The sequence below is a fragment of the Tyto alba genome, unplaced genomic scaffold (genome assembly GCF_018691265.1).
Source record: "Tyto alba isolate M040663 unplaced genomic scaffold, T.alba_DEE_v4.0 Super-Scaffold_20, whole genome shotgun sequence".
In the NCBI taxonomy this organism is placed as follows: Eukaryota; Metazoa; Chordata; class Aves; order Strigiformes; family Tytonidae; genus Tyto; species Tyto alba.
The window spans coordinates 2,498,615-2,524,698 of NW_024881283.1; the positions used below are offsets into that span (position 1 = coordinate 2,498,615).

The window sequence follows — 26,084 nt, forward strand, 5'->3', positions numbered from 1 at the left end:
AGTATTACATTCCCGTAGAGCACGTGTGACTTTTTTGCTCTCAAGGGCGCGTGACGGGGCTCGAGGCCTGAGTAACAAGCGCTGCTCTGTCTCCCCTGAGCCTTGCGGTGTCAGCTCCTTACCTGGTGTTGGCAACCTCTACGCAAAAGGCTTTCTTGTCTTCTGCTGCAAGAAGGAAGCCTTTGGTTGTGTCGTGGTTTGAGCTCAGAGGGCACAACGGAGCAGCTGCTCTCACTCCCCCTCTGCCTCCCCCACCCCCCCAAGGCACTGAGAAGGAGGAAATAAGCCAGGCTTGGGATTCGAGATAGGACAGGCAGGGGTAAATCACCCATTATGGTCACAGGCCAAAGGCAAGACTCATTAAGGGAAGAAAAATAGAACATAGATTTATTACAGACACTAGCAACAACCACACTAAACCGAGTAGGAGAGTGAGAAGCATCACCATATGTAGAAAAACACCTTTGCCCCACCCACCCACCCCTCCCTTCTTCCCGGGCTCAGCTCCGCTCCGGATATCTGTACGTCCTCCCCGCAGCGGCACAGGGGCAGGGAATGGGGGGTTCAGGAGAAACGATGGCAAGGGTATGTGAGTGGGAGAAACGTGCTTGCTCTCGCTGGCTGCATTCCCTTGGGACGCCAAACCGATGCATGCAATTTGGTGTTGTTTAATTGGGTTTTCTTTTAAATGAAAAGTTTGTGCTTCTTATTTGGACCTTATCGGGATGGGAACTTCCATCATGGCCGAGAGGAGGGCAGCTGGGGTCAGGCGGACAAATGCCACGAAGGGCTGCTGAAGGAAATCCAGCTCTCCTACGAGCACGTCAGATGCTTCAGCCCCGGTGGGAATTTTCTTCATGAAGTGCAGCTCCGCCTGGGCACGACAAGTGATTTTCAGGCAATTACTCCAAAAGCAAAGCCCACAGCACTCTGCAGCATGCTCTCCAGCCAAGTTTGCAAGAGCAAATCTGGCCCTAAAGGCATAAGAAAGCTATGAGTGTCTCACCTTGCTTAAATCCATTAAGCTGGTCTCACGGTTCACCCTGTTTTTATCTCCTGCAGTGGTGGCAGCATGAGGGGTGAGTGTTTGGGCTGGTGGGAAAAAGAAAGACACACAGAAAAATGGAAAAAGAGCAATTGGGATGCCTCTCTTTTGCCAGGAATAGCCTAATGAGGACAAAGACCAACAAAACCCCCTCACCTGGGCCCAAAGCCCAACAAAAACCCCTCACCTGTGGCCAAAGCCCAGGAAAAACCCCTCACCTGGGCCCGAAGCCCTGCAAAACCCCTCACCTGTGGCCAAAGCCCAGGAAAAACCCCTCACCTGTGGCCAAATCCCAGGAAAAACCCTCACCTGGGCCCAAAGCCCTGCAAAACCCCTCACCTGGCTTGTCAAGGGGGTGCAGGTCTGGTTGCTTCTCACTCCCATCACCAAACAAGTGGAGAATGGGGAAAATGTTGCTTCTTTCCTTCTCATTCTGATGGTGATGCTTCTTCAAGAGGACTTCTCGAATTTTCGCCCGTGTGCACTCATCAAACTCCTTGGACTGTTCTTGCTGGCCCAGGATCATATCTGGGGACGGCAAAGGGAAATGAAGCCATTGGAGCAGAAACCCCGTCAAGTCCCGACCCCCAGAGCCCCTGGGGAAGGCTGTGGCCACACAGGCCACCCTAACGCAGGCTCAGCCTTGCTTAGCAAGACGTTTTATCACAATTCAGCCTTTGGAGGGAAAGCAAGAATTTTCTTTTGCTAATAAACACCATCTAAGTGCTCATTTATTACTCTCAGGTAATTATTTCCCATTCTAAATAATGTAATTTTCTTGCCCAATGTGGCCTTTCGGTCTGACTCTACACATTTAACCAAACTGGAAGCAATCTACAGCGCAGAGTTTCCCAGAGTTTCCTTGGCTGATCAACTGCCATTTGCCAGCGCCCACAATACCTGCAATCTCTTCGATGTTGTTGGCAGAAACGTCCAGCAGCACTGTGCCGTTGAGGATGCAGCTCCTCAGCTCAAAGAGGCTGTGCAGGGACAGCGTGGCCACGTAGGGCTTGCTCCAGCGCTCGCCACCGTCTTCCACGTCCTCCTCAAACTTCAGCCACCTGCGGGCATCGGGCACCATCAGCCCCATTGCGAGAAAACAGCCCCAGCTCCGCAGCCCCTTGGGTAGAGCTGTGGGGTGGCAAGAGGAGAAGGCTCCACGCAGCAGCACCTGCAGCTGCAAAAGCCTCGCCTGCCGGGGAGCAGACAGCAGAGCCCGCGGGTGCTGTTGGCACAGGGTCTCCTCTCCTACTGCAGTCGGCAGCAGAGATTTACCTTGCCCTTTCCTTCCACTCAGCATCTTCACCCTCTTTCACGCAGATCTCATCCAGCTCAGTGAACAAATCATGGGGGATGTGCTGCTCATCTTCCTCGGTCCCGAGGATGAACTGCACCCGCTGGGATGGGGTGTCTGGGGGCAGAAGAAAAAGCCCCATCCTGTTACTGTGCTTGAATATGGCCCGTCACGCTCACATGCAAAGTGGACATGGGTTCAGCCATAAATATCCAGCTGTCCCCTCTCCCCCGGCTCTGTCCAGGCTTGCGCAGAGCCACCAAGTAGAAAAAGCATCAGTTCCACCTCTGCAAAAGGATGGGCAGCTTTTCTTCCCCACATTTCCATTTTTAAAGGCAGGATCCCTCGAAGGAAGGTGACCCTAAATCCATTATGCATTTAACTACCTTAAAGAAAAAAAAAAAAACAAACAAACAAAAAAAAACCTGGGAAAAGTTTGGAAAAAGGAGGTCTTGCTAAATAATGTCACTTTTCCTCGGAAGAGCAGCAAGTCACTCCAGCTAGTCACGTGGACCTGTGTGCAGAAGACCCCATTGCCTACATAGCCCTGAGGAGTTTAGTGAAAACTGTGGTGGGACTTACAGTGGTAGCCCTGCTCCACTGGGGCAGAGTCCTTCTCCTGGTCACCTTCCTGGTGCTTCTGGCTGCGGGGTCGGTGGTGCCGGTGGCTCTGCCTCACTGGTGGCATCCACATGCCCACAGACAGGTTCCGGTGGCCTGTGGAAAAGCAGCATTTGCAGCATTCTTGGTATTGTGGGTATGGTTCATGCAGAGGCCACGGCTAAATCAGTGCAGCCGTCCCAGAAGGAAACACCAATTTCTCTTAATTTTGTTTTCACTGGATCATCACAGACCTCTCCTTTTTTTTCCAAGCCTGTTTTACTCGAGCTTTGCAACAACAGAGAAATAACAAGTGATGGCTCCTGGTCATCGGAAAGTGCCCTGAATTATCAAACCTCTTCCCAAACTCCAGATCTGGCTTGACAACACTCAGACTTGCTCATTGAGCAGTGACAGAAGGTCTTTATTTATAAAATCTTTGTATGGCAGAAGGTGAGAAGATCAAATCAATCCCATGATAAATCACAGCCCCATGCCTGCAGCTGTCAAATCAGTCTCCTGACCTCTCCAAGCCCAGGAGCAGCTGCTGTGGGAAAACAAACCACGGATTATCCAGCCCTGTGGCTAAAACTCACACCGTGGCCTCTGCAGGGGCTTTTCCCCTCCATTTGAGAAACTGTAATAGTAAACAATGTGCAAATAACTGTGCTGCTTCATTAAGAAGCACAGCACGTTTTCCTGCATGTGAGGGGACACTGAGCAAGGGACGTTGTAGGGTCTTTGTGCAGTGGGAAGAGGCGCTGGGCTGGTGGCCCCTCTCTGAGCATCTCAGCAGAGACTCACCTTCCAACTCCTCCATCTCATAGTGAATCCTGACAACACTGCTCACTCCTCCCCGGTCAATTACCGCCTCTTCGTCATGTCTCTGTTCAGCAACCAGAAGAAGGGAAAAGTTGGAGATGGGTGTGTAGAGCTCCCTTATGTCCCCCCAGCCATCACCCACCCCTGCCTCCACGTCAGTCCACGAGGCCTCTGGGTGCCTCCTCCTCCAGGCACGGCCCTAAAAACACAGACTTGGAGGAGCTTTTTCTTCCCATACCCAAATAAAACGGCACGTGGCATCACCTAGATTGTATACAATGTGAGTTGGGAAGTTACTTACTACAGGGGGAGAGGCCTGAGGGTTTCACACTAGAAAAACAAACCTCCTGCCTCGTTCTTGCAGTTCCTTTTTTAAAAAAAAAACACAAACAAACAAACAAACAAACAAAAAACCAAAGGGATTTCCAAAGTGGGCGAAACCCCCCCAAACCCTGCACTTTTTCTCACAGCCTTTATCGAAAGGCAATAGCTGCAGGAATCACCAGATGGCACTTGGCCCCAGGACATGGCCACCAACAACCTCCACAGGCCCTGAGGAACCTGCAAGGGTGAAGCTTCATCTTCAGCCCAACGAGGCTCAGGCTTCCCTTGCTGCGAGTGCACTTTCCACCAAAACCACGGGTTTTATCCTTGCAAAAGCCAAAGACTGAGAGCCAATGCTCTCCTCGCCTGAAATACCACTGCTCTCACTGCCTGAAGAGCAGCTGTGTCTTAAAAGCCAAAGGAGAACTACAGGAGCAAACAGAAATAACTCTTTTTGCTGCTCTTTACCCCTTGACACCTGGGCTGGGGAAGGGGATGAGCAGGATTACTGTGTTCAAAGCAATAAAACCCCAGCCACGTCTCACACTTGAGTCACAGCTGTGGCTTTGAAAGGGACTCCTGGAGAACTTGGTGCATTTTTTCCCCCCTTTAGGCTACCCTTCTAATCACTATGCGTGTCTTAAATAGAAAGAAAATACATCGCTGCCGCTTGGCTTCTCCTTCCTTGCCTCCATGGACAGTAACTAATCTGAGAAAACCAAAATCTGTTCACCCATACAAAGAAAAACTCTGCAATGCTCAAACACCCTTTAGTTTTCATCACTGTTCAAATTATTTCTCTACTAAAGGCACAAAGTGGAAAGCTTGGGACTACTGAATTGCTGAGGTTCATCTCTGAAGCCTGTTGCTGTCATTACAGCAACCAAACACTATTCAAACAAAAAAAACATTTTCTTGATTTCTGAAACTGAAGGTTGAAGAAGAGCAAAATACCAAGAAACCTGGGGGAACCTGCATGGCTGCTGGTGAAATTCAAGGAGCAAGAGCTACACTGTGCACGAAGCAACCAAAGCTGTAATTTTCAAGTAAAACCTCAAACGCTGCGCAGGCACGTGCTGCCTGTTGTACTAACAATGATGCATTAACTCTGAAGAGTTAAGAGAATAAACAGCAGTTTATGATTTAAGTTGCAAATGCTAACACAAAATCAGCATGCTTCTTATCCCCCAAATTCCTGCTTCGACTGAATACCGTAGGTGCACAGTAGGTGATTTATTGTGGGACGAGACCATCACTGGAGGCAATAAAGGCAGTGAAGCACGACAGCAAGGGCTAGTCTGGCGAACGAGCGTAAAAGCCCTGAGGGAGATGCCAGCAGAAAAGAAAGTAGCTGCTGCTGCCACGGCGGCTGTCGGCGCTGTACCATCCCCGCCGGTCCCTGCCGAAACCAACCATCCGTCACGATCAGCCACCTTCTTCGGGGTTAATCAGCAGCTCCGCTCTATTAAGGGCATGGCACCAAGTGTTCCTGTTTGCTCCACCGCGCAAGAAGCGGCAGAGAAATCAGGCGGCGCCCGTCACCCTCACCAGAACCAGCTCCGCTTTTAGCTCAGCCCCGATGGAGTGGGGTGATCCGTGGTGCCTTGTTAGAAGGGGACTGGCATGCTGCTGGGGCGTTGGCCTGCCCGGTAGTGACAACGGATGGGGGACACCCGGGAACACAACACCACAAGATTCTCCTCGGGGGGTCTGGACACTCCTTACGAACTTTAGAACTCTGAACTGTCATTGTATGTTGTTCAACATCAACACTGGTATCAAGAACTTGTTCATGTAGTATCAGATTCATTGTATGTTGTGGGTTCAGTGCAATGTTTAGAACATAGCATGGTGAAACCTGTATTACATTCTGTATTGCATACTCTGTTGTTACAATTGCTGACACTTTTAAAACTGTAAGGGTGGTTTTCTTGCTAAATAAGACTGCATAAGACTGGAACATGGACTGACAGAATGGTTACGAGACTTGGGAATTTGGAAAATGGACTGAAAGAATGGTTATAAATCTACAAAACTTGGAAATTACTGGGTGGCTGAAAGCTTTGTTGATGCATGGACTGGTAATGCTGATTGTCATTATGATTCTCATGATGGTATTGGGGTCTGTGTGGAAATGCTTTATGAATGCTATGATTCAAATGTTAAAAGGAGTCTGGATTGTCCAAAAAGAAAAAGGAGGAAAACCTGGTAGGAATTTTTTTGGGGGGAATCAGGGTCATGCACTGATCCTACAGGGTTTGGACAATCCAGGCTGGGTCTCTGAGCAGAAAACTGCCCCGTGGTAATCCTGCCCTTGAGGTCACCTGGAAGGGCAAGAAGGAGGAAGTCAAGCGAGTGCTTCCTCCCTGTTTGAATGCCTGGATACACTAACTGCACAGTAGATTTAGTTTGTTCACGCGTGCTAATGATGCAGACCTATCACAGCACTTCTGGGTGCGTGATAAGTGCCTTTAGCCAATGGATTGTAAGCCTGCATGCTTAAGTTGTGCCTTGTCATGTATTAAGAAAATCTTTGAACATACGTTGGGGCAGGCTCTGCTCGTACAAAAAGGGGGAATTGTTGGAGAATGGCTCAGAGACAAGGGTCCTGAGCCCACCGAGCAGTTGTACGATCAGAGCCTGTTCTAGGGGCTGATGCTGCCTCGCTGATGCTGGGCCTCACTAGGGTTTGCCTGCAGCTGCTCGCAGCTGCTGATACAGGAGGAATGTCAAGGACGCTTCAGCCCTGTGTACCGTGGTGTGTCGAAAGCAGGTTAAGAGGAATTAGAAATAGTGGTCTGAGAAACCTAGTGTTATGGCAACGATGGTCTAAGAAACATTGTGTTCTGGTACTGTTGTGTATTGAAAACAAGTCAAGAGGAATTAGAAATAGTGGCATGAGAAACTTAGTGTTATGAGCAGCTTGTGCTGTTAGCTGACTGCAAGTAGGTGGACCGTGCGAATACGACCTTTAGAGCTTAAGCCAATCAGCTAGTGACTAGTAGGCATAATAATTAGTGTTGTCTGTATAAATATATGTACCCTGACCAATAAACACACACATGTAGATTGATGCTCTGTCACCCACATTGAACCCGTCTCGGCGTGTCGTTCGTCCGCAGCTCCGCACTTTACCTGCTTCTGTCCTTCTCTGTTACGAAGGGCTTTCATCTGCAGTGAGGGCAACACAAGGAACGGCTCCCTTGCAGGCTGTGGTATCTGCTATCACTGAAACCTCTCACAAGAGTCCTTTATAAAACTGGAGAGAAAGCCAAGGCAGTTCATAATATATAGAGAATAGCAAAGCCCTTACCTAAATGAATGAATGAGTGAATGACTTGTTACAGTAAATACAAACTACTTGAATACTGAATGCTTGCCCTGAACGCAACTCCAATAGAAACATTTGATTTTACTGTTAACAGTACTTCTCTCAAAAAATCAAAAGGCAGCTAGCATTGTTGGAAACTGGAACCTTACAGATGTCTAAATATACTGCCTTATGGTAACTGCAGAACCAAGATTATTATTTTTTTCCTTTTTCTGACTGCTTTTCAAGTTGTGAGTGGGCGTATCTTAATTAATCCAATAATGATTTTTGAGATAGTGATTGATGTAGTTTAAACCTGGCCGGCAGCCAAGCACCACACAGCTGCTCACTCACCCTCCCCTCCCTCGGGGGTGAGGGAGAGAAATGGCAGGGTAAAGATAAAGAGACTCGTAGGTTGAGATAAAAACAGTGTAATTTTTTTTTTTTTTTTTTTTTCAGTAAAATACAAAGGGGTAATGCACAATGTGATTGCTCACCACCTGCCCACTGATGCCCAGCCCATTCCTGGCCAGTGATCCCAGAGAAGTGAAGATCCCAAAACTGCAATCCCAGAAGCAAGAGCCCTCCCTTCCCGACCAACCCTCCTCTATACACCGAGCACGACATTACATGATGTGGATTATTTCACTGGCTAATTTGTGTCCAGTGCTCTTGCTCTGCTCCCTCCCAGCTTCTTGTGCACCCACGCACAGGCAGGACATGGGGAGTTGGAGAGTCTTTGAGCTCTCAGCAACAACTGAAAAACATCAGTGTATTAGCAAGATTCTTCTCCTACCACACCCATTACTGAATCCAAAGCACAGCACTACTCCAGCTGCTAAGAAGGAAAATTAACTCTATCCCAGCCAAAACCAGGACAGTATCCACCCCTGATTCCATACCATTTACGTTATGCTCAGGTTCCATGTTTCCCAGTACGTTCTAAGGAATCACCATCCCATTTCCTGGTTTTTGAGGTATACACACAGATATCGTTCCCTTAGGCTCTAGGCCATCCCTCCAACATGTATAGTGAGTTCATATAGTCCATAAGTTTGGGGTCCACTGTCATGACAGTCTTTTAAGTCAGGCGGGGTGATGTGGCGTTGGTTCGGTGGGTGGAGCGGGTGGTCTTGGGCACAGCAGGAGGAGGGCACGTAGCCTCTGCTACATCTGGAGCTCCTAGCAGCTGTATCTGGTGTGGTCCATGCTCACAGATTGCGGGCTGAAGATGTTGATCTCAAGGAAGTTGCTGGGCACCAATTCAGTCCTGAATCTATCAAAGTTCATTTCTCATTAACCTGGGTGATTCTTAATATGATGTCGTTAGTGTAATATGTACCAACCGTAGTGATGACCATCTTCAATAACAGGGTTATTTAGCAATTAACATCATACAGTTCAATTCATCAGCTATTTTTACCCAAAACCAAATCCCCTTCAGGCACACATTTGAATTCCCCGTCCTTCTGCATTACCCACCAACTGCACCCGGGTCCTTGGGCAAAAATAATCCCACGCATGAGTTTACCTTTACCAGAGGCAGGAATAACCCAGACTGTCTTCCCCTGCATAATTTTAATGTGCCCTATGGGGACTTTATCTCCATCTACAGTACGTAGAAGGTTTGACTGGGCAGGGCCATCCTGGTTGGCAGATTCTCTAGTATCTAAAATCCTGTTCACCTAAGGCCTCTGATTTTGGTGCACTAAAATGCCAAATGTTTAGTCTAATGACTTTTACTTGTACAAGGAATCACTAGGCGTTCCTTCACAGTAACTGAATTGCTGAATTCTAGTTATCTTGAAAGAAACGGTATGGGTTCAGCTTGTGTTCTCGTTTCACTGCTAAAAAAAAAATGAAACTAAGCAAAACAATTCAACAAAAAGCTGTGTAAACCAAATACTGTCAATGTTCCCCACCCTGCAGCCCTTTACTCAGCAGCCTTTTCACTTGTGTGATGAAAGGCACACGCAGACCCACAGAACACACGGTGGGAGAGCACACTCACCAAAAAATACTTACATATCCCACAGGAGTATCTTGAATACCGACTTTCTGAAAAAGGAGAACATTTTGTATCCTTTGCCTAATCACCACCGGTAGAATGTTTTAGGTGACATGAACATGTTTGAACGGCTCAAACACATTCAGTGCCACTGCAGGCAGGACACCTTACCATCTACTGAGGGCCTCTGCGGCCCTGGGAGGGCAAGAAGCCGAAAAGGCTGGCAGCACTGAAGGCTCATTTCCCTGTCATTAGACCCTGAAAGCAGTTAGCTTTCCCAGGGAAATAAAATGACTTCTCTTGCATTTAGTATTTGAAACGTGATTTAAATGTTAATAATTAATGTCAGAATACTTTTAATTTCTATCAGTGAAAGCATATGCTGCAGTCTATTCCATTTCCAGTGGGAAGGAAACTGTGGGCGCTGTAGTCTTTTGTTATTAAAGCATTACAGCAGCAGTGTGAGTCAGTAGAAATGTGAATTTGTCACAATTTCCTTGTCGGATAATATTTACAGTGTTTCAGAGTGTATGTATGTGATCAGCATTTTGTACCCACTTGGAAATCGTATCTGGACATCTCCTTTCATGGTTTGAGTTCACAAAGGCCTGGTTCCTTCAGTGCTGGTGAGGTATGAAGCCTAATCCAGCTGCAGCACACTGCTAGTGTCACGGATCTGTCCCATTTACTGTTCACAGTCCCACTAGCAACTTCTGCAATGTTTGTTCTTTATGATAGCTATGCCATTGCAATTCAGAGTATAAGAAAGCCTTTGGGCAAGCCAAGAGTGCCAAGATCTTTAGTTTATGATGGTCATCATTGTTTCTCAAAAAACATTGAGACATATCAAAGCAGTATCCTAGAAAAGTAGTACACGGGAGGAAGGAAGGTGAAGGAAGACACATGGTTAAAGAAAGTCACAAAGAGCTGGGGCAAACGTCTACACTACATCATGCACTGGCTTTCCCCTGCTCCCTCCCTTTTCTGAAATCCAATGGAGCTGAAAACAGTATGCACATCCACCAGAAGAACAGAAAAGTTGACACAAGAAAAAAAGAATAAAGTAAAAAAAGCCCTGCACAGATAAAGCCACCAGAAAATAATTATCTAAAAGTCCCACAGCTTTTAGAAACACTTAGCAATTTTAATATATCATAAAAGAAACTGGCAAAAAAACAATTCAAAGAGCATAAAAGAAAAAAAGAACTACTCATCTAGCACTATCATCCAAAGTGAAACAAAAATGTTCCCGCTAACAGCCCAATTTGCCGCTTCCCGCCCCCCCGCCCCCAGGAGACACCCCCCACCCCGCCCAAGGGGCTCGCTCCCCTCACCGCAACCCGCCGCCGCCCCGCCCCGCCCCGCCCCTCTCTCTCCCGCGCACCGCGCCTGCGCCGGAGGGGCCAGAGCCGGCGCGCGAACGCCGGGCTGCAGGACCGCGATCGGCGCGCAGAGCGCCCGGCGGCACCGCGGGCGGGGGGGGGGGCGGCGGCGGCGGCTCCTGACCGGGAGGAAGCGACGGGCGAGGCGGCGCCGCTCCGCAAGCACCGCTGCGTCACGGTGCCGGTAACCGCGGAGGCAGCAGCGATCGCGGCAGAGGGCGCCCCCACCGCGCGTACGCGGCCCCGGGGCTGCAGGACCGCATTTTCGGGGAGCAGCCGGGAACTCGCAGGAAAACACACAAAACCGGCACCAAAACTGCACCTCGAGCCGCGCTGCGGGGGCCGCGGCGGTAGAGAGGGCTGCGCCGGGCCACGCACCACAGAGAGCAGCGCAGCTGTCCGGCGGCCGGGCCCGCGAAAACTACAGCTCCCGGCATGCCCTGGGGCAAACACAGCATGGCGCCCGCCGTCCAGTCCCGGCAGACTACAGCTCCCGGCATGCCCTGGGGCAAGCACAGCATGGCGCCCGCCGTCCAGTGCCGGCAGACTACAGCTCCCGGCATGCCCCGGGAGGCAGCTCGCCCTGCGCTCTCCCCCTGCCGGGACACAGGAGCAGAACTCTCCCAGAGCTCCGAGGGTGCCACCGGGGGTGCCACGGCCAGGCGATCCGTAAGGCTTCAGGTAGTTTTTGCATAATTTTTGAAATGAAATGTGTTCCTCTGTCCAAGTCTGTTCTTTCTATTAATCCATATCTGGGATAATGTTTTCCAGTAACACCTTGGATACCATGGTTGCCATTGCCCTTGGTGTGGGGGACTGCTTCCACCCGATGAGTTAAGTGAGCCACTAATACCAACAAATACTTCCACCCTTGTATTTGAGGTAGCTCTGTTAAGTCTGCCTGGAGGCTTTGTATGGCTAGCTCCTGTTCCCCAGCCACCTTTTTCTCATTACCTTTTTGTTCACTTTTTGACAAATCAGACATCGATCAACTAGTTGTTTAGCCTCCGTATATATTCCTATACAGCCATATTGTCTAAGAAAATGATCACAAAGTGATTGCATTCCCCAATGTATTTTCTGATGTATTAATGACAGAATTTCTCATGATAATGTTTTATTTAACATCTACTTTCCATCTGGTAAAGTCCATTTTCCTTCTGGATCTTTTTCCCCACTATTTTTAAGTATAACCTTCTCTTGTTCTGTGAAATTTGGGGCTAAATTCTCATAATCCCCCGTTGTTATTACCAATAAAACTACTGATGATAATTCTGTAGCTGCTTCTCTGGTTACTTAATCTGCTAAATTATTCCCCCTTATTTCCATGGATGCTTCCCTCTGATGTCCTTCCACATGCACAATTGCAATTTCTGTAGGGAGCTTCAGGGCTTCTAAAACTTCTCTGATCAGCCGCTCGTGTACTAGCTCCTTCCCTTTTGTATTTATAAGCCCTCTTCCTTCCCATATTTTTCCAAACGTGTGGACCACTCCAAATGCATACTTTGAGTCTGTGTACACTGTCCCTTCCTTATCTCTCAAATATACCAATGCCTGTTTTAGGGCATAGAGTTCACAGGCTTGTGCTGACCACCCAGCAGGTAATTTCCCCTTTTCAAACACTTCCATCTTCTGCCCCTCGATAATTGCATAACCCAATATTCTTTTCCCTTCTAGGCATCGAGAGGACCCATCAATAAATTGTTTTTCCCTATAGGGCAAAGGTTCACCTAACAGATCTTCTCTTATTTTTTGTTTGATAACTTATAAAATCCACACAGTCATGCTCTGGTTCCTGAATATCCTCCCTGATTCTCCTCCCATAATTCTAGTAATTTAACCACCAGTTTTCCTTCATCCAGCACCACACCTATTCCTAATTGCACTTGTAAATCTCTACCTAGCAAATTACATCCTACCCCTGGCATTAACAACAGATCATTAACAGCATATTGATCTTCCCCTTGTATTAACACATTCTTTATAACTGGGACCCTTTGCCTTTGGCCCATACAGCCCAGGCTGTATCTTTTACATAATCTTCCTCCTGGGGACTTACTTTCAAATTTATCAAGGGCTCTTCTGTTGGTATACCCCCCAGGAGGTAGAGCTCCTGACACCCCTAATGATTACCAACCTCATCCTGTTGGGTTAAGTAATTATGTACTGGATGGTAATGCATAATCAGCTGATGTATATGAGCTAGTTTGCTGCTGCTGGGAGCAACTTCCCTGAAATTATGTGTGAGAAGGTACAATTAGAGAGGGGGAAACCTGGGAGAAGGCTCTCTGAAGTCCTCTTGGTATACAGAAGGAGCTTGCTATTTCACCTCCTGTTTAGGTTTTAGTGTAGGAAGGACGTTCAGCTTGTCACTCAACAACTTGTCAGCAATGTGTCTTATGACTAGAGACTTTGCAGTCTTTAAAATTCATGGTGATACTTTGCTGGACGTATCTGGGAACCACCTGTTTTTTGGCTCTCAGTATGCTACCTGAAACTTCTTGAATTTCAGTGTCTGCAAGCTGCTTGCTCTTAAGAGGTTGCTCCTGCGATAGGAATTGCTAATGTCCAAAAGAACTGAATTCCTGCTCAAGTCACCCTGGCCCTGGAGTGTAACTGCAGTAATTGAAGCGTTTGAACTCCTTAAACAACTGAGAGGGGAAGTCAGGTTTCTTGGAGTGAGTGTGAGTGCTGAACAAGGCAGCTGCTTGTGTTGAGTGCTTAGGAGGGATTTAGAATGACAGTGTATCTCTGGCGATGTTTTCAAGCCCTGCCACTACCCACAGCTTAACTGTCCCTTATATCCTGTGCTAAGCAGGATATAAGAAGGTTGTGAACTGTTCAGCCTGTGTCCTGGATACATAGGCGATTCAGCGTGGTCACATTTGGAAATAGAGTTTTGTAACAGTTCAACATATAAAGACTGGAAGGGGGTGTGGGGAGGAGGGGAGCACCCAAACATCCTTTGTTTTGCAACAGCTGCAGAAGTGACAGTCCTGCAACTGTCATCCTAAAAGCTGAGCGTATGAAAAGGCACATATAAGTTTTTAGTACATCTTTGAAAAACCTTACAGTTCATGAAAAGCAGGGTGTCCAGGGTTTTGTGTACTGGAGGTAGGTAATACTGTTTTAATTGCTTCAAGTATAATTCATAAGCTAGAATGGTACAAATCAAGGTTTTGACGGTAAGAATGGTTGCCGAGGGTTTTATGGCTTGTGAGATGATTGTGTTTCTGTGTATGAATGAGGTTGAAGGGCTGGAAGTATATTTAAGTAGAGAAATGAGCAACAGGGAGCCACAGACTTTTTTTTTTTTTTTTTTCCCCCTAGATTAAAACCCAGGCTTGAGGGTTTGCTTAAACTCAGCTGGTGAACTAGCAAGTTTAAATGTTTGGTTGACTTCTTTACAGACTGACCTTAGCCATCAAGGCAGTGTGAGCCAAGGGAGCAGTCCCTGGGTTAGGTGCTGGAAAGCACCTCTGACATTTAGCACTGAATCAATGAAGCATTTCCAAGAGCTGGGGAGAGTTTCTGGGTCTCCAGTTCTTCTTCCGTCTTTGGTGTAAGGAAATGCTTGGTTTCTGCTATCATGGTCCTTTTCCTCCTGGCTATTTTTACTGCCACCCCCTCTCCCTCCCTGTGCCATTCACCTTCTACCTGATAAACGGGTTATACCAGCTGGGCAGGAAGTAGCTGACTTTTGCAGTATTTCTGTCAATTTAAGTCATGCTGGCTTTGAATGTGATGCTCTGTAAGCCTGGGGATGGCAAGTTTGTCATGTCTTCAGGAGTAACCTTCTTCTTGCCATGCCAGTAACTTTCTAGGAGCTTCTTTCCAGGCAAGGAATGAAATACGATTTTCTTAATTTGCTCGTTTCCTGATTTTTTTTTTTTTTTAAAGAGGTAGAAACCCAAACATTTAAAGGAAATCACTGTGTAGATATTTACAGCTTTTTTTTTGCTACGTGTATCAGACTTTGTTTTTACAGTTAAGTGGACTGGTGGTAGTCCAGTGTATGACCTAGTTGGCAAGCTGCTGTAACAGGGCTTTGGTGCTTCAGTCTTCTGTGAATCTTTATGTATGTCATTTTGAATGTCTGATTATGTGCTGCAGTTTATCTCATCATGTCAAAAGTCAGCACTTTGTTATATTGCAGCAATGGGTAAACTAATCAGCTGACTTTTTTGGTTTTGACTTGAAGCTATCTGTCCTAATTTACAATTTAATTTAATTTAGGAAACAGCTAGTCCTGAAAATTGTCTCTCTCTGCTCTATTGACTAGGACTTTAATTCTTATGAGACTTCCACAAAGTAAGACTGGGGATGGGGTGGGAAGTCTGTTTTTGTTTCCCAGTGCTTGTAGAAGAAGGTTCAGGAACTGGACTAGGAATAAGCCATTTCAGAAAACAGATTTTCAGTACCATACTAGTCATAACTCTTTACATGTATGGGTTCTGTTTACTAAATTGTGGTTGAGTACGAGGTAGGAATTGCCATTTTACCATTTATTTGTGGAGCTTGAAGGATTTCCCTAGGTTTTCAATCACTAGTTTTAAGCTGGATTATAGATAACCAAAACCTTCATGTATAGCACCATGGATGGAGCTTTCAGGATACAAAGAAGTTTGTACAAGTAACTGTGGCAACTCAAAACAGTCTGTGAGAGTTTTCATCTAACATTAGAGCTCATGTTTTTATTAAGGAAGTTGTTCACCTCCATTAACTTTGCTAGTTTGTATGGCTTTAAAATAGAAGTATTCTCTGTCAAAACAGTTTTTCAAAAAAATATTTGTGGAAGTTGTCACTTTGTGTACTGAATTAGGAAAATATATGTCCTATGTGAATGAGTAAATTATTAAATGGCCAAAGAGTTTCTTTAGGGTATAATTTCTAAGCCCCTTGCAAAGGGACAGTCCTCCTTATGGTACAAGAGAATGAGATGGTGGAGACAGCACCACTGTATTAATAGCAGTGGTCAGTTTTTAACTGCTGCCAAAGGAAGAGCACTGTGCTGTCTCAGTGAATGTTTCAGATGTAATCTCAAGTAACATGCTTCAGTTTTCCATACTGGGCAGGGATATTTGTGGGTGTGGAAAACATAGGCATGATTGGTGTCAAAATAGGATATGGTGTGATAAGTGTACGTGTTGTACCCTGTGTGGATCTGAAATGATGTGTGATCACTATAAGCTGTATAATAATTGGGATGAATGTTGGGATCAAATCGAGAGTATGCAAGCATAAAATATAGACGAGCGTGCTTCTTGCTGGGAACAACGGAACCGCTTTTTAGAAACCCCGCCACTTTCAAAAGATCCAAGAGGAGAGAAACTCCGCCTTGAGCTGATGCAACCTCTGCTGAGAACAGCCCCCCGAAAGACAAAACCCCGCCACTTTCAAAAGATCCAAGAGGAGAACAGCACGCCGAGAGGCAGAGGCCTCCAGACTTTCAAAGGACCCAAGAAGGGACGGCCGTGCACCCCAGCAACTCAAATGGTCCCATGGAGGAAGAGCAGGACGACTGTCTGGTAACGGGGGATTGGTCAAGACGCAGGTACAGGAGTACAAAAGCCACTGCTGTTAGAACTCGGGGTGCGTGTGGCAGAGCTGAGACTCCCCGCGCTGCTTGGCTTATTGCTCCTCACCCTAAATTGACTGAACCCAAATGAAATTGCATGCTTATTATGAAATTGGCCTTCAGTCAATTCTATCATGGAGGTTTGCCGTATTTAGGATGCTGGTTATCCCAGTGTTGACCCGCTCTCTACAAGCAGTCTGGGTACTTTGCTTTTTAGTACTGAGGCAGTGACTCTTGCTGTCACATGTTGCTGCTCATCCTGAATTTTGAACACGGGGCCTATTCCTAAAAGTATAAATTTACTTAGGTAAACAGTCTGTTTCTGCAAACAATTTACTACTTTGTTTAAGAAATGAAACCACAAGTAGGATTCTGGAATTAAGATTGCCTCAAAGGCAAAGAATGCAATGGTATTTTTACGTGGTTGTGTTTCAACAGGCTTTTTCAGTGTCTTAAAAAAGAATATTTTGACCTATGAACAGCTTCGGAGACTTTGGGATATGTTAAAGGGTACACTATCAAAGGCCAGTTTGCTTCTAGTTTATTCTGCACTGGGACTGGGGGGAACCACATGTATTTCTGTGAGAGGTAGAAGTATCCTTTGGAAGCATACCCCAGAATGGAATTACCTCATCTAGTGGAGGGGTTTGATTTAGCTGTTTTTCTGCCTAGCATTTATGACATTTTAAATCATTGCATGTTTTATCAGTTCATACCCAGAGTTTCACTTTTTTTTTTTTTTAATTCATTGCTTTTTGACACAATTCTCCTCTAAACTTTTGTATTCCTTCCTTTTTTGTGTACTAGCTGGTAGTTTGGTTTTGGGGTTTTTTTGGTTGGTTGGTTGTTTTTTTGTTGTTTGTTTTGTTTTGTTTTGTTTTTTTAATCTGTATCATTTACAAAGATTTTGCTCAGCTACTTTCTTCCACTACCTGATAAATACGCAGCAAAGAAATTGCTTATTTGCCGTGCACTTGTCCATGGTTACTTTTTTTAACCCTTCAAATTAGTAACTCCATGATAAGCATAAGTGAAGCCTGAGTTCTGTCTTTGAAAACACTTTGGGATGCCCCTAGCTTCAGAGACGAAGCAAGCATTGAAAATATATAGAGACAAACAATCTTACAGGTTTTTCAGACTTACTGTGATAGATATACACAATAAAACTGAAGCTTTGTTTTGTCTCTTCATGAATATGATCTGATACGTGTTTTTTGCAACTCATTTATGATAATCAAATACCTTCTTTTAATACATCGTGAACAGACTTGAAAAATAGGCCTTTACTTCTATATAAAGTATATTAGTTAAGAAAAGGAGTTTCTGGAAAATAAAACCACAGAAAATAGAATACACTCAAGTAGAACAGATTTAATAGTATTTGCAAACTGTGCATTTCCATACTTGGTTTTGATTTTTCTAGTTTGATTTGATGAAAAGAGCTGTTGTCTTTGGAAACAAATGAAGTACAAACAAAGTTACAAAGTACTTTCCAGAAAAGTCCTAGTATTAACCAAGGTAAATTTCAGAGGTCTCTGGCTTTTTTAAGGACTTCCTTTTCTGTGATGTTTTGTTATTCTTGTTTGTGGTTGTGTGGGTTGGTTTGTTTTTTTTTTTTTAGAGGACAGTTAAGAAAAGAAAATACAAAAATACTTAAATGTTTTAATTACAGTTATCCTTCCAAGGTTGGCATGATCTATGTTAAAATGTTGTGGTCAACTCAAGCATGTGAATTTTGTTAGAACATCCTCCACCATCAGTAGCAGATAGATTAGCTTTGTTTTCTCCATCAGAGAGTTCTGATAGCAGGATTTTAGCATAACAACTGTTTTTTTTTTTTTTTTTTTTTTCAGCCTCCATGGTCTCCAGAGAGGCTTTACCTGGCATGCTCTGTAAATGTTTGTTTTTCTGGCAGAGTCATCTTGCCCTGTCTGACTAGTACTGGTCCCTTTGCTTGCCATTAGCTTGCCAGATACTGGCAGATTTGTCTTGCGTGGCAGTTGTTTGAAAACATACTTTTTGGGGAGATTTTCCATTGCAAGAAGATGGTCTTGATGGCAAGACAGTCTGGTATAATTTCCAAATATAAATATATATGTTTTAACTGTGTATACAAAAAACTTCCAGTTTTGGTGAAAAAGGAAAAAATAAAAGAGCAACCATGAAAGCAGAGTTGCTGTTGGTTAAAATAAAAGTTTTGAGCCTCAGGTGTGAGGTTCCTATGTGTTTAAGATACGAGAATTTCTCTCAGATAGGATGTTATCCAAATGACAGTGAAAGTGCTCAACGCTGACATATTGTAATGGTGACTATGCATTTTTTCATGCTATGATTGTAAGTTAGGCTAAGGATGGCAGTTTGGTTTTCTGTCTGCCTTCTTTACTGTCCATTAGTGAATAATGGGAGACAAAAGGGAAAACAATTTATAGTGAATACAATTAACTGCAGGTTCTGGTGCAGTTGAGTCATGCATTACTGTACTGAGTGGTTTGATTTTTTTCAGTTTTATTGAAAGATGGCTGTTTAGAGCATGTAGAAATTCCACCTGGGTGGCTTACAATAAATAAGGGATATACTCACTTCTCCCTGAAATACATGCATCAGTTTAACTACCAGAATCTTAAATAAGATGCAAGAAGAGCTATGTGACAGTGCATGCAGAGTATTTGGTTAGTAGCATTTACTTTTTTTTTTTTTTAATTCCCTTTTTCCATTATTAGGTAGTTGATGGAGAGTAAATTTGATGATCAGGTAGCTTTCTGCTGTGGTATGAAGCTCCCGATATTTGTGGGGAAATGAAAAAGGATTCCTCTAAGAGAGAAGACAAACAAGGGATGTGGGACTGGCACTGGCCTGATTTTGGTGAAGGGGATTTTTATTTATTTTCTTATCTTTTGATACAGATGGAATTTTGGGTTTCTCTTCCCCCAAAGCAGCAGATATAGGATCACAAAAGTAAATGAATGCCTAAAATGGGAATGAGACACTGCTTTCTGTAAGAACAGGAGCTGGTTTTGACTGTTCAGTAGATACAGATAGGTGAGATCAAGGTGGGGGGGAAGAAGGAAAAAAAAAAAAAAAAAAAAAAAAAAATGGGGCTTCGTTTGGTGTCCCTAGTGAAGAGTTTGGACAAGAAACTTCACGAGTATTTGATGTGCGATCTTCAGGGGCTGCGGGGAGGGAGGAAACCCCAAACCTGGCAGAGCAAAGAAAAGCCCAAATCTAGAAGTTTCTTCATCCACATGAGAACAACAGGGGTTGACGTTGTTTATAAGAGAGGATAGCAACATCTGGATTCTGTGATCCTAGCCATCATCCCTTTGTTTTCTTGCAGAAGCCCTGAGGTCCAGTCACCTGTGCTAGCAGAACGGTATTAGGGTCGAGCATTAAGAGCACAGTACCAGAATTACTAATTCCCCTTTTGCCCCTCCTGCAGGTCGCTACCTAACTTGGGTCACTAAAATTTCCTCCGAATCCTGTGACAAGATCTGACCAGAATTATTGCTGGCTTGGAGAGGCTAAGCATCTTGCTGTTCTTCTAATGCATATCAGTCAATTTAGTATTCAGGCAGATGGTGTCCTTACAAATCCTCTGTAGTCTAACAGACACTCCCAATAATGCCTCACAGACACATGTGAATGAAATGGTGCCAGTTCATTTCTTTAGCTGTTGTTTTGAGCAAAAGAAAATTGCTTTGTGGCAGTGCTTGCCATGCTGTGCAGTAGCTTTGTGGTTAGAGTATTTATCCAAGAAGTAGGAGTCTGGGTTCTGTGTTACTGTTATGTTTCAGCACATGCCAAAACTTACATGAAAGGTCAGTATCGGGGGTAGGGGGGTGGGGGTGGGGGTGGTATCCCCCACCCTTTGGCAGGAGCTTTGCCAATGAGTGGCAAAGTTTCCTGGGGCTGAAAAGATGGATCAGCAGAGAAGGTGACTGGCTCAGTGACAAAGACTTCACCTAGGAGGGAGGCAAATAAAAGTCACATAAGGCATGTCTTTGTGTTTCTGGGGAGAAAGGAAAAGGTGAAACCTGTATATATAACTTCTTGCAGTCCATTTAATAATGCTACCAACATGAAGATAAATTACAGTAACTGCAGCTTTCTGATTTGAACTTTACCTGTCTGGAGAAATTCCCTATGAAGAAGCTGCCGGTTTCCCCTGTGCAGGTGGGAGGATGGAGGGAGCAATGTTCCACAGACAGTGTGAAAAGGCAGGTGGAGGTTGCACAGAATCCAGCATATATTAACTTGAAGTTTCACTAGTAGTCAACACTCCTGCTCCGCTCTGTTCCCCTCCAACTTGAGGCCGTTTTTTTTTTTTTCTTTTTTTTGGAGGGGGATGGGTTTTTTTGTTTGTTTCATTTTTTTTTTTGGTAAAATTGGTGGTGGTGGTCTTTTAAATGCAGATGAGCTGATGCTAATTTACCCACTGCTCTGCTACCACTGGCAGGGAAGTGGCATTAAATGTGTTTTAAAAGTATGTTTAAATTGGGACTCATGCACCTTCTGCCTTTACCTTATCAACCCTTTATTCAAAATAAGCATGTAAGAAACTATGAACTAAGGGTATTGTTTATTGAAATTTATGTTAAGCTCAATGTAAAGGTTAGGCGGCAAAAGACAGAAAAACTGCTTATGCAAATAGCTGCCAGACACCGCTTGTGTGAGACAAGATAACCTGTGAGACAAGATGACCGCAATTGCTTACACAAACCAGATACTTGTGCAAGCAGAAGGGGTACTGATCAAAGACAACCACGAATGTAAAAATGTATAAAAAGGAACTGTTTGAACTGATCAGTACGGCAGTTGGTGGAGCGCAGACTCCCCTGCCGTCCAGCGCTGTCTTTGCTCATATTCTACTTGCTATAATTAATAAAATTATAATTGGATTATGATCCATTGTGGTCTCAATTTATAACAATTTCATGGTGCCGTGACTCGGATAAGGAACGGTGGGCTTCTGTCCTCCGGGGAGGCGCCCCGCGGCAATCCGCGGCCCCTCGACTGATAGCCCACCCCATCCTTACCGACGAACCTAAATTCTAGAATAATGAGCAAAGGAGAAACCGGTAAAATCCCATAAAAATTCTGTGCACGGGAGTCCGGACGAAGACGCAGGACGCGTAAGTATATTGCGAATTTGTTCGCGGGTTTACCGTTCGGGCGGGATTGGGTTTCCTGGATTATAACGAATGAGAGGTTCGATATACTGAACCAAGCGAGTGCGGACCCTTAAGTACTGCGTTTCCCATCTCCCGCGAGGGACTGGGCCAGGAACAAGGGGAGCAAGTGAGTGTGTGTGTTTGTGGATAATCCAGAAGATGGGGGCGAAGGGCAGCAAGCCTTCGACTCCCATGGGAAGGGTACCCACTGTACCTAAGAATACCCCTCTGGCATATATCTTAGACAATTGGAGATATTTCCCTGGAACACTAGGGAAAGATAAGCAGAAATGATAGAATATTGTACTAAGATATGGGGAGGGAAGAAGATTTCTAAAAATGTCTTTTGGCCAGTCTGCGGGTCAGAAGAAGATTGGATAAATGCAACAATTAAATCTCTGGGTTAATAAAAAAAAAAAAAACAAACCAAAACCTTAACCCGGAAGAAAGTCAGTATGCGGGAGTGTGGCTAAAAAGACCGGGAGCTAGACTTTACCCGCTGAATGAAATAAAAACTAAACAAAAGAAAAAGAAGGAAGGGTTAGACGAAACCCTTCTAACCCCCCCTCCTTACATTTCCCCTCCTGCTCCCACAGCCCCTCCAGAGGTCCCCAGAGCGCCCACTCCCCCACCGGAGTCGGAACAAGAGTCTCCCCCTCCTCCTAGACATGTAACTAGAAGCCAAAAAGGGGCAGCTCAGATGTACCCCCTAAGGGAAATACCCATGGGGGGACCTCAACCCGTGATCGGATATATTTCCGTACCCCTAAACTCGGCTGACCTATGAGATTTTAAAAGAACCGAGATGGGAAACTTAATTGAGGACCCACTTGGAGTGGCAGAAAGATTAAATCAATTTTTTGGACCAAACCTTTATACTTGGGATGAGATGCAATCTATCCTTGGTCAATTATTTACTACCGAGGAAAGAGATATGATTAGACGAGCAGGAATGAGACTGTGGGATGCTCAACATGCCCAGGGACCTCAAGCGGATATTAAATGGCCACTCCAAAGACCTAATAGGGATAATCAGGATCCGGTGCATAGAACTCATATGCAGGACCTGAGAACTATAGTAATTCAGGGAATTAGAGAAGCAGTACCCTGTGGCCAGAATATTAATAAAGCATTTAATGAAATGCAAAAGAAAGATGAGAGCCCTACTGAGTGGCTGAACAACTGAGGAAAGCCCTTCAGCTGTGTTCTGGGATAAATCCAGACGACCCTTTAGGGCAAGCACTCCTCAAAACTCAGTTTGTGGCAAAATCATGGGAAGATATCAGAAAGAAGATTGAAAAGTTAGAAGACTGGCAGAATAGAGGGTTGGATGAATTATTGAGAGAAGCTCAGAAAGTCTGTGTAAGGCTAGAGAAAGAGAGCAGCAAGTGACAAGTAAAAATGATGGTAGCAGCGGTCAGAGAGGACCGTAAAGGACGAACTGGTGAACACAGATCTGCTGGAACGAAACAAGGGAACGTAGTAGTAAAGAAGAAACAGAGATGTTGTTTTTACTGTGGAAAGAAGGGACATATAAAGAAGAATTGCAGAGAAAGGATCAGGGATGAGGAAATATTGAAAACGGAATAGGAGAGCCAGGGGCTCTATATCTTAGGGGACCGGAGTCATCATGAGCCCTTGATAAAATTAAAAATAGGTCCCCATAAACAAGAGTTCACCTTTTTAGTAGACACTGGGGCTGAAAAATCGACTATTAAACAAATACCTGAGGGATGTAAAATTTCCCCGGAAAAAGTACAAGTAATTGGGGCAAAAGGAGAACCATTTAAAGTAAACAAAATCAAAAATGTGGTATTCGAAACTGAAAATAAATTTGGAATGGGTGAACTCTTGCTCGTCCCTGAAGCAGAATTTAATCTGCTAGGACGAGATTTAATTGTTGAATTACAATTAGAAATTAAAGTGAAAAATCAAGAGCTAACAGTGTCTACTTATCCTTTGACCGTGGATGAGCAAAAACAAATTAACCCCGATGTCTGGTACTCTCCGGACACAATTAGTAGACTGGAAATCCCACCGATTAAAATCCAAGTTTCTGAACCCCACATACCTGTGAGGGTAAAGCAATATCCCATTTCCCTAGACGGACGGAGAGGATTAAAACCAGAAATTGATCGATTATTAGCACAAGGAATCTTAGAGCCTTGTATGTCACCCTTTAACACCCCCATTCTGCCTGTAAAGAAACCAAATGGGAAATATCGGCTCGTACATGATTTAAGGGAAATCGTTTAAGGGAGCACGGGGCGGCTAGGGTTAATCCCTTGCGGGGAAGTCCCAGCGGCAGGAATTCAAGGGGGGATGGGATTTGTGGATGTGCCGCTCACTAATGTAGAAGTGAGGGCGTATAAGAATGAATTTAGGAGGTTATTAGAGGACCCTGTGGGGCTGTCAGAGAAGACTGATCAATTTTTGGGACCCAGTATATATATACATGGGAGGAGATGCAGTCGATTACGGGAATTTTTTTCTCTCCTGAAGAAAGACAGATGATCAGAACGGTTGGAATGTGGATATGGGAGAGAGAAAATCAGCAGGGGATACCCGGGGAAAGGAAACTCCCTGTAACCCCTCTGCAGTGGAATCAGAATGAACAAGAGCGGAGGAGAGATATGAGTGACTCTAGGTCATTATAATAAGAGTCTGGAGGAACTCCTGAGAGAAGCACAGAAAGTAGATATTAGGAAGGATGAAGAAGAGGCTAAAACTAAAGCTAAAACTATGATAACTGCACAAGAAGCTGTTAGAAACAAACACAAGTAATCTCAGACGGGAAATCACAAATTTGAAACAGGCAAGGGAATGAAAGGGAAGGCGGAACCAAGAGGCACCACTGGCTAGGGAAATCACAAGGGAATGTTTTCATTGTGGGAAGGGGGGGCATTATAAACAAGAATGCCCCCAGAGAATACGGGACCTGTTGGTGTTTGAAGTAACCCAACAGGATGAGGGTGGTAATCACTAGGGGTGTCAGGGACTCTACCTCCTGGGGGATATACCAACAGAAGAGCCCTTGATAAATTTGAAATTAAGACCCCAGGAGGAAGATTATGTAAAAGATACAACTTGGGCTGTAGGGGCTAAAGGTGAAGGGGTTTTTGGTCCCAGTTATAAAGAATGTGTTAATACAAGGGGAAGATCAATATGCTGTTAATGATTTGTTGTTAATGCCAGGGGTAGGATGTAATTTGCTAGGTAGAGATTTACAAGTGCAATTAGGAATAGGTGTGGTGCTGGGTGAAGGAAAACTAGTGGTTAAATTACTAGAATTATGGGAGGAGAATCGGGGAGGATATTTAGGAACCAGAGCATAACTGTTTGGATTTTATAAATTATCAAACGAAAATAAGAGAAGATCTGTTAAATAAACCTTTGCCCTATAGAGAAAAACTATTTATTGATGGGTCCTCTCGATGCCTAGAAGGAAAAATATTGGGTTATGTAATTATCGAGAGGCAGAAGATGGAAGTGTTTGAAAAGGGGAAATTACCTGCTGGGTGGTCAGCACAAGTCTGTGAACTCTATGCCCTAAAACAGACATTGGTATATTTGAGAGATAAGGAAGGGACAGTGTACACAGACTCAACGTATGCATTTGGAGTGGTCCACACATTTGGAAAAATATGGGAAGAAAGAGGGCTTATAAATACAAAAGGGAAGGAGCTAGTACACGAGCGGCTGATCAGAGAAGTTTTAGAAGCCCTGAAGCTCCCCACAGAAATTGCAATTGTGCATGTGAAAGGACATCAGAGGGGAGCATCAATGGAAATAAGGGGGAATAATTTAGCAGATTAAGTAGCCAGAGAAGCAGCTACAGAATCATCATTGGTAGTTTTATTGGTAATAATACCAGGGGATTATGAGAATTTAGCCCCAAATTTCACAGAACAAGAAAAGGATATACTTAAAAATAAGGGGGGAAAAGATTCAGAAGGAAAATGGACTTTAGCAGATGGAAGGCAGATGTTAAACAAAACAAGATCATGAGAAATTCAGATCATGAGAAATTCTGTCATTAATACATTAGAAAATACATTGGGGAACGCAATCACTTTGTGATCATTTTCTTAGACAATATGGGTGTATAGGAATATATACGGTAGCTAAACAACTAGTTGATCGATGTTTAATTTGTTAAAAAGTGAACAAAAAGGTAAAAAAAAAAAAAAAAAAAAAAAAAAAAGGTGGCTGCGGAACAGGAGCTAGCCATACAAAGCCTCCAGGTAGACTTAACAGAGCTACCTTAAATACAAGGGTGAAAGTATTTGTTGGTATTAGTGGCTCACTTAACTCATTGGATGGAAGCAATCCCCCACATCAAGGGCAATGGCAAGCATGGTATCCAAGGTGTTACTGGAAAACATTATCCCCAGATATGGATTAATAGAAAGAATAGACTTGGGCGGAGGAACACATTTCATTTTAAAAATTATACAACAGCTATCTGAAGCCTTAGGGATCGAATGGGCATGGCACACCCCATGGCATCCTCGGAGTTCTGGAAGAGGAGAAAGAATGAATCAAACTTCAAA

General features: G+C 44.6%; 1 protein-coding gene across 1 annotated transcript in view; it reads right to left on the reverse strand.

Moving 5' to 3' along the window:
- Positions 1–706: 706 nt before the first annotated feature.
- The window catches only part of LOC122153509 (electroneutral sodium bicarbonate exchanger 1-like), a 319,637-nt gene continuing 294,259 nt past the window's right edge, over positions 707–26,084 (reverse strand). Inside the window, exons 2-8 of the mRNA XM_042793542.1 lie at positions 3,744–3,825; positions 2,922–3,056; positions 2,321–2,456; positions 1,946–2,106; positions 1,385–1,573; positions 1,007–1,092; positions 707–874 (exon numbers count right to left, since the gene is read on the reverse strand). Coding sequence (XP_042649476.1) covers positions 707–874; positions 1,007–1,092; positions 1,385–1,573; positions 1,946–2,106; positions 2,321–2,456; positions 2,922–3,056; positions 3,744–3,825 — 957 coding nt within the window. The remainder of the gene's footprint in view (positions 875–1,006; positions 1,093–1,384; positions 1,574–1,945; positions 2,107–2,320; positions 2,457–2,921; positions 3,057–3,743; positions 3,826–26,084) is intronic.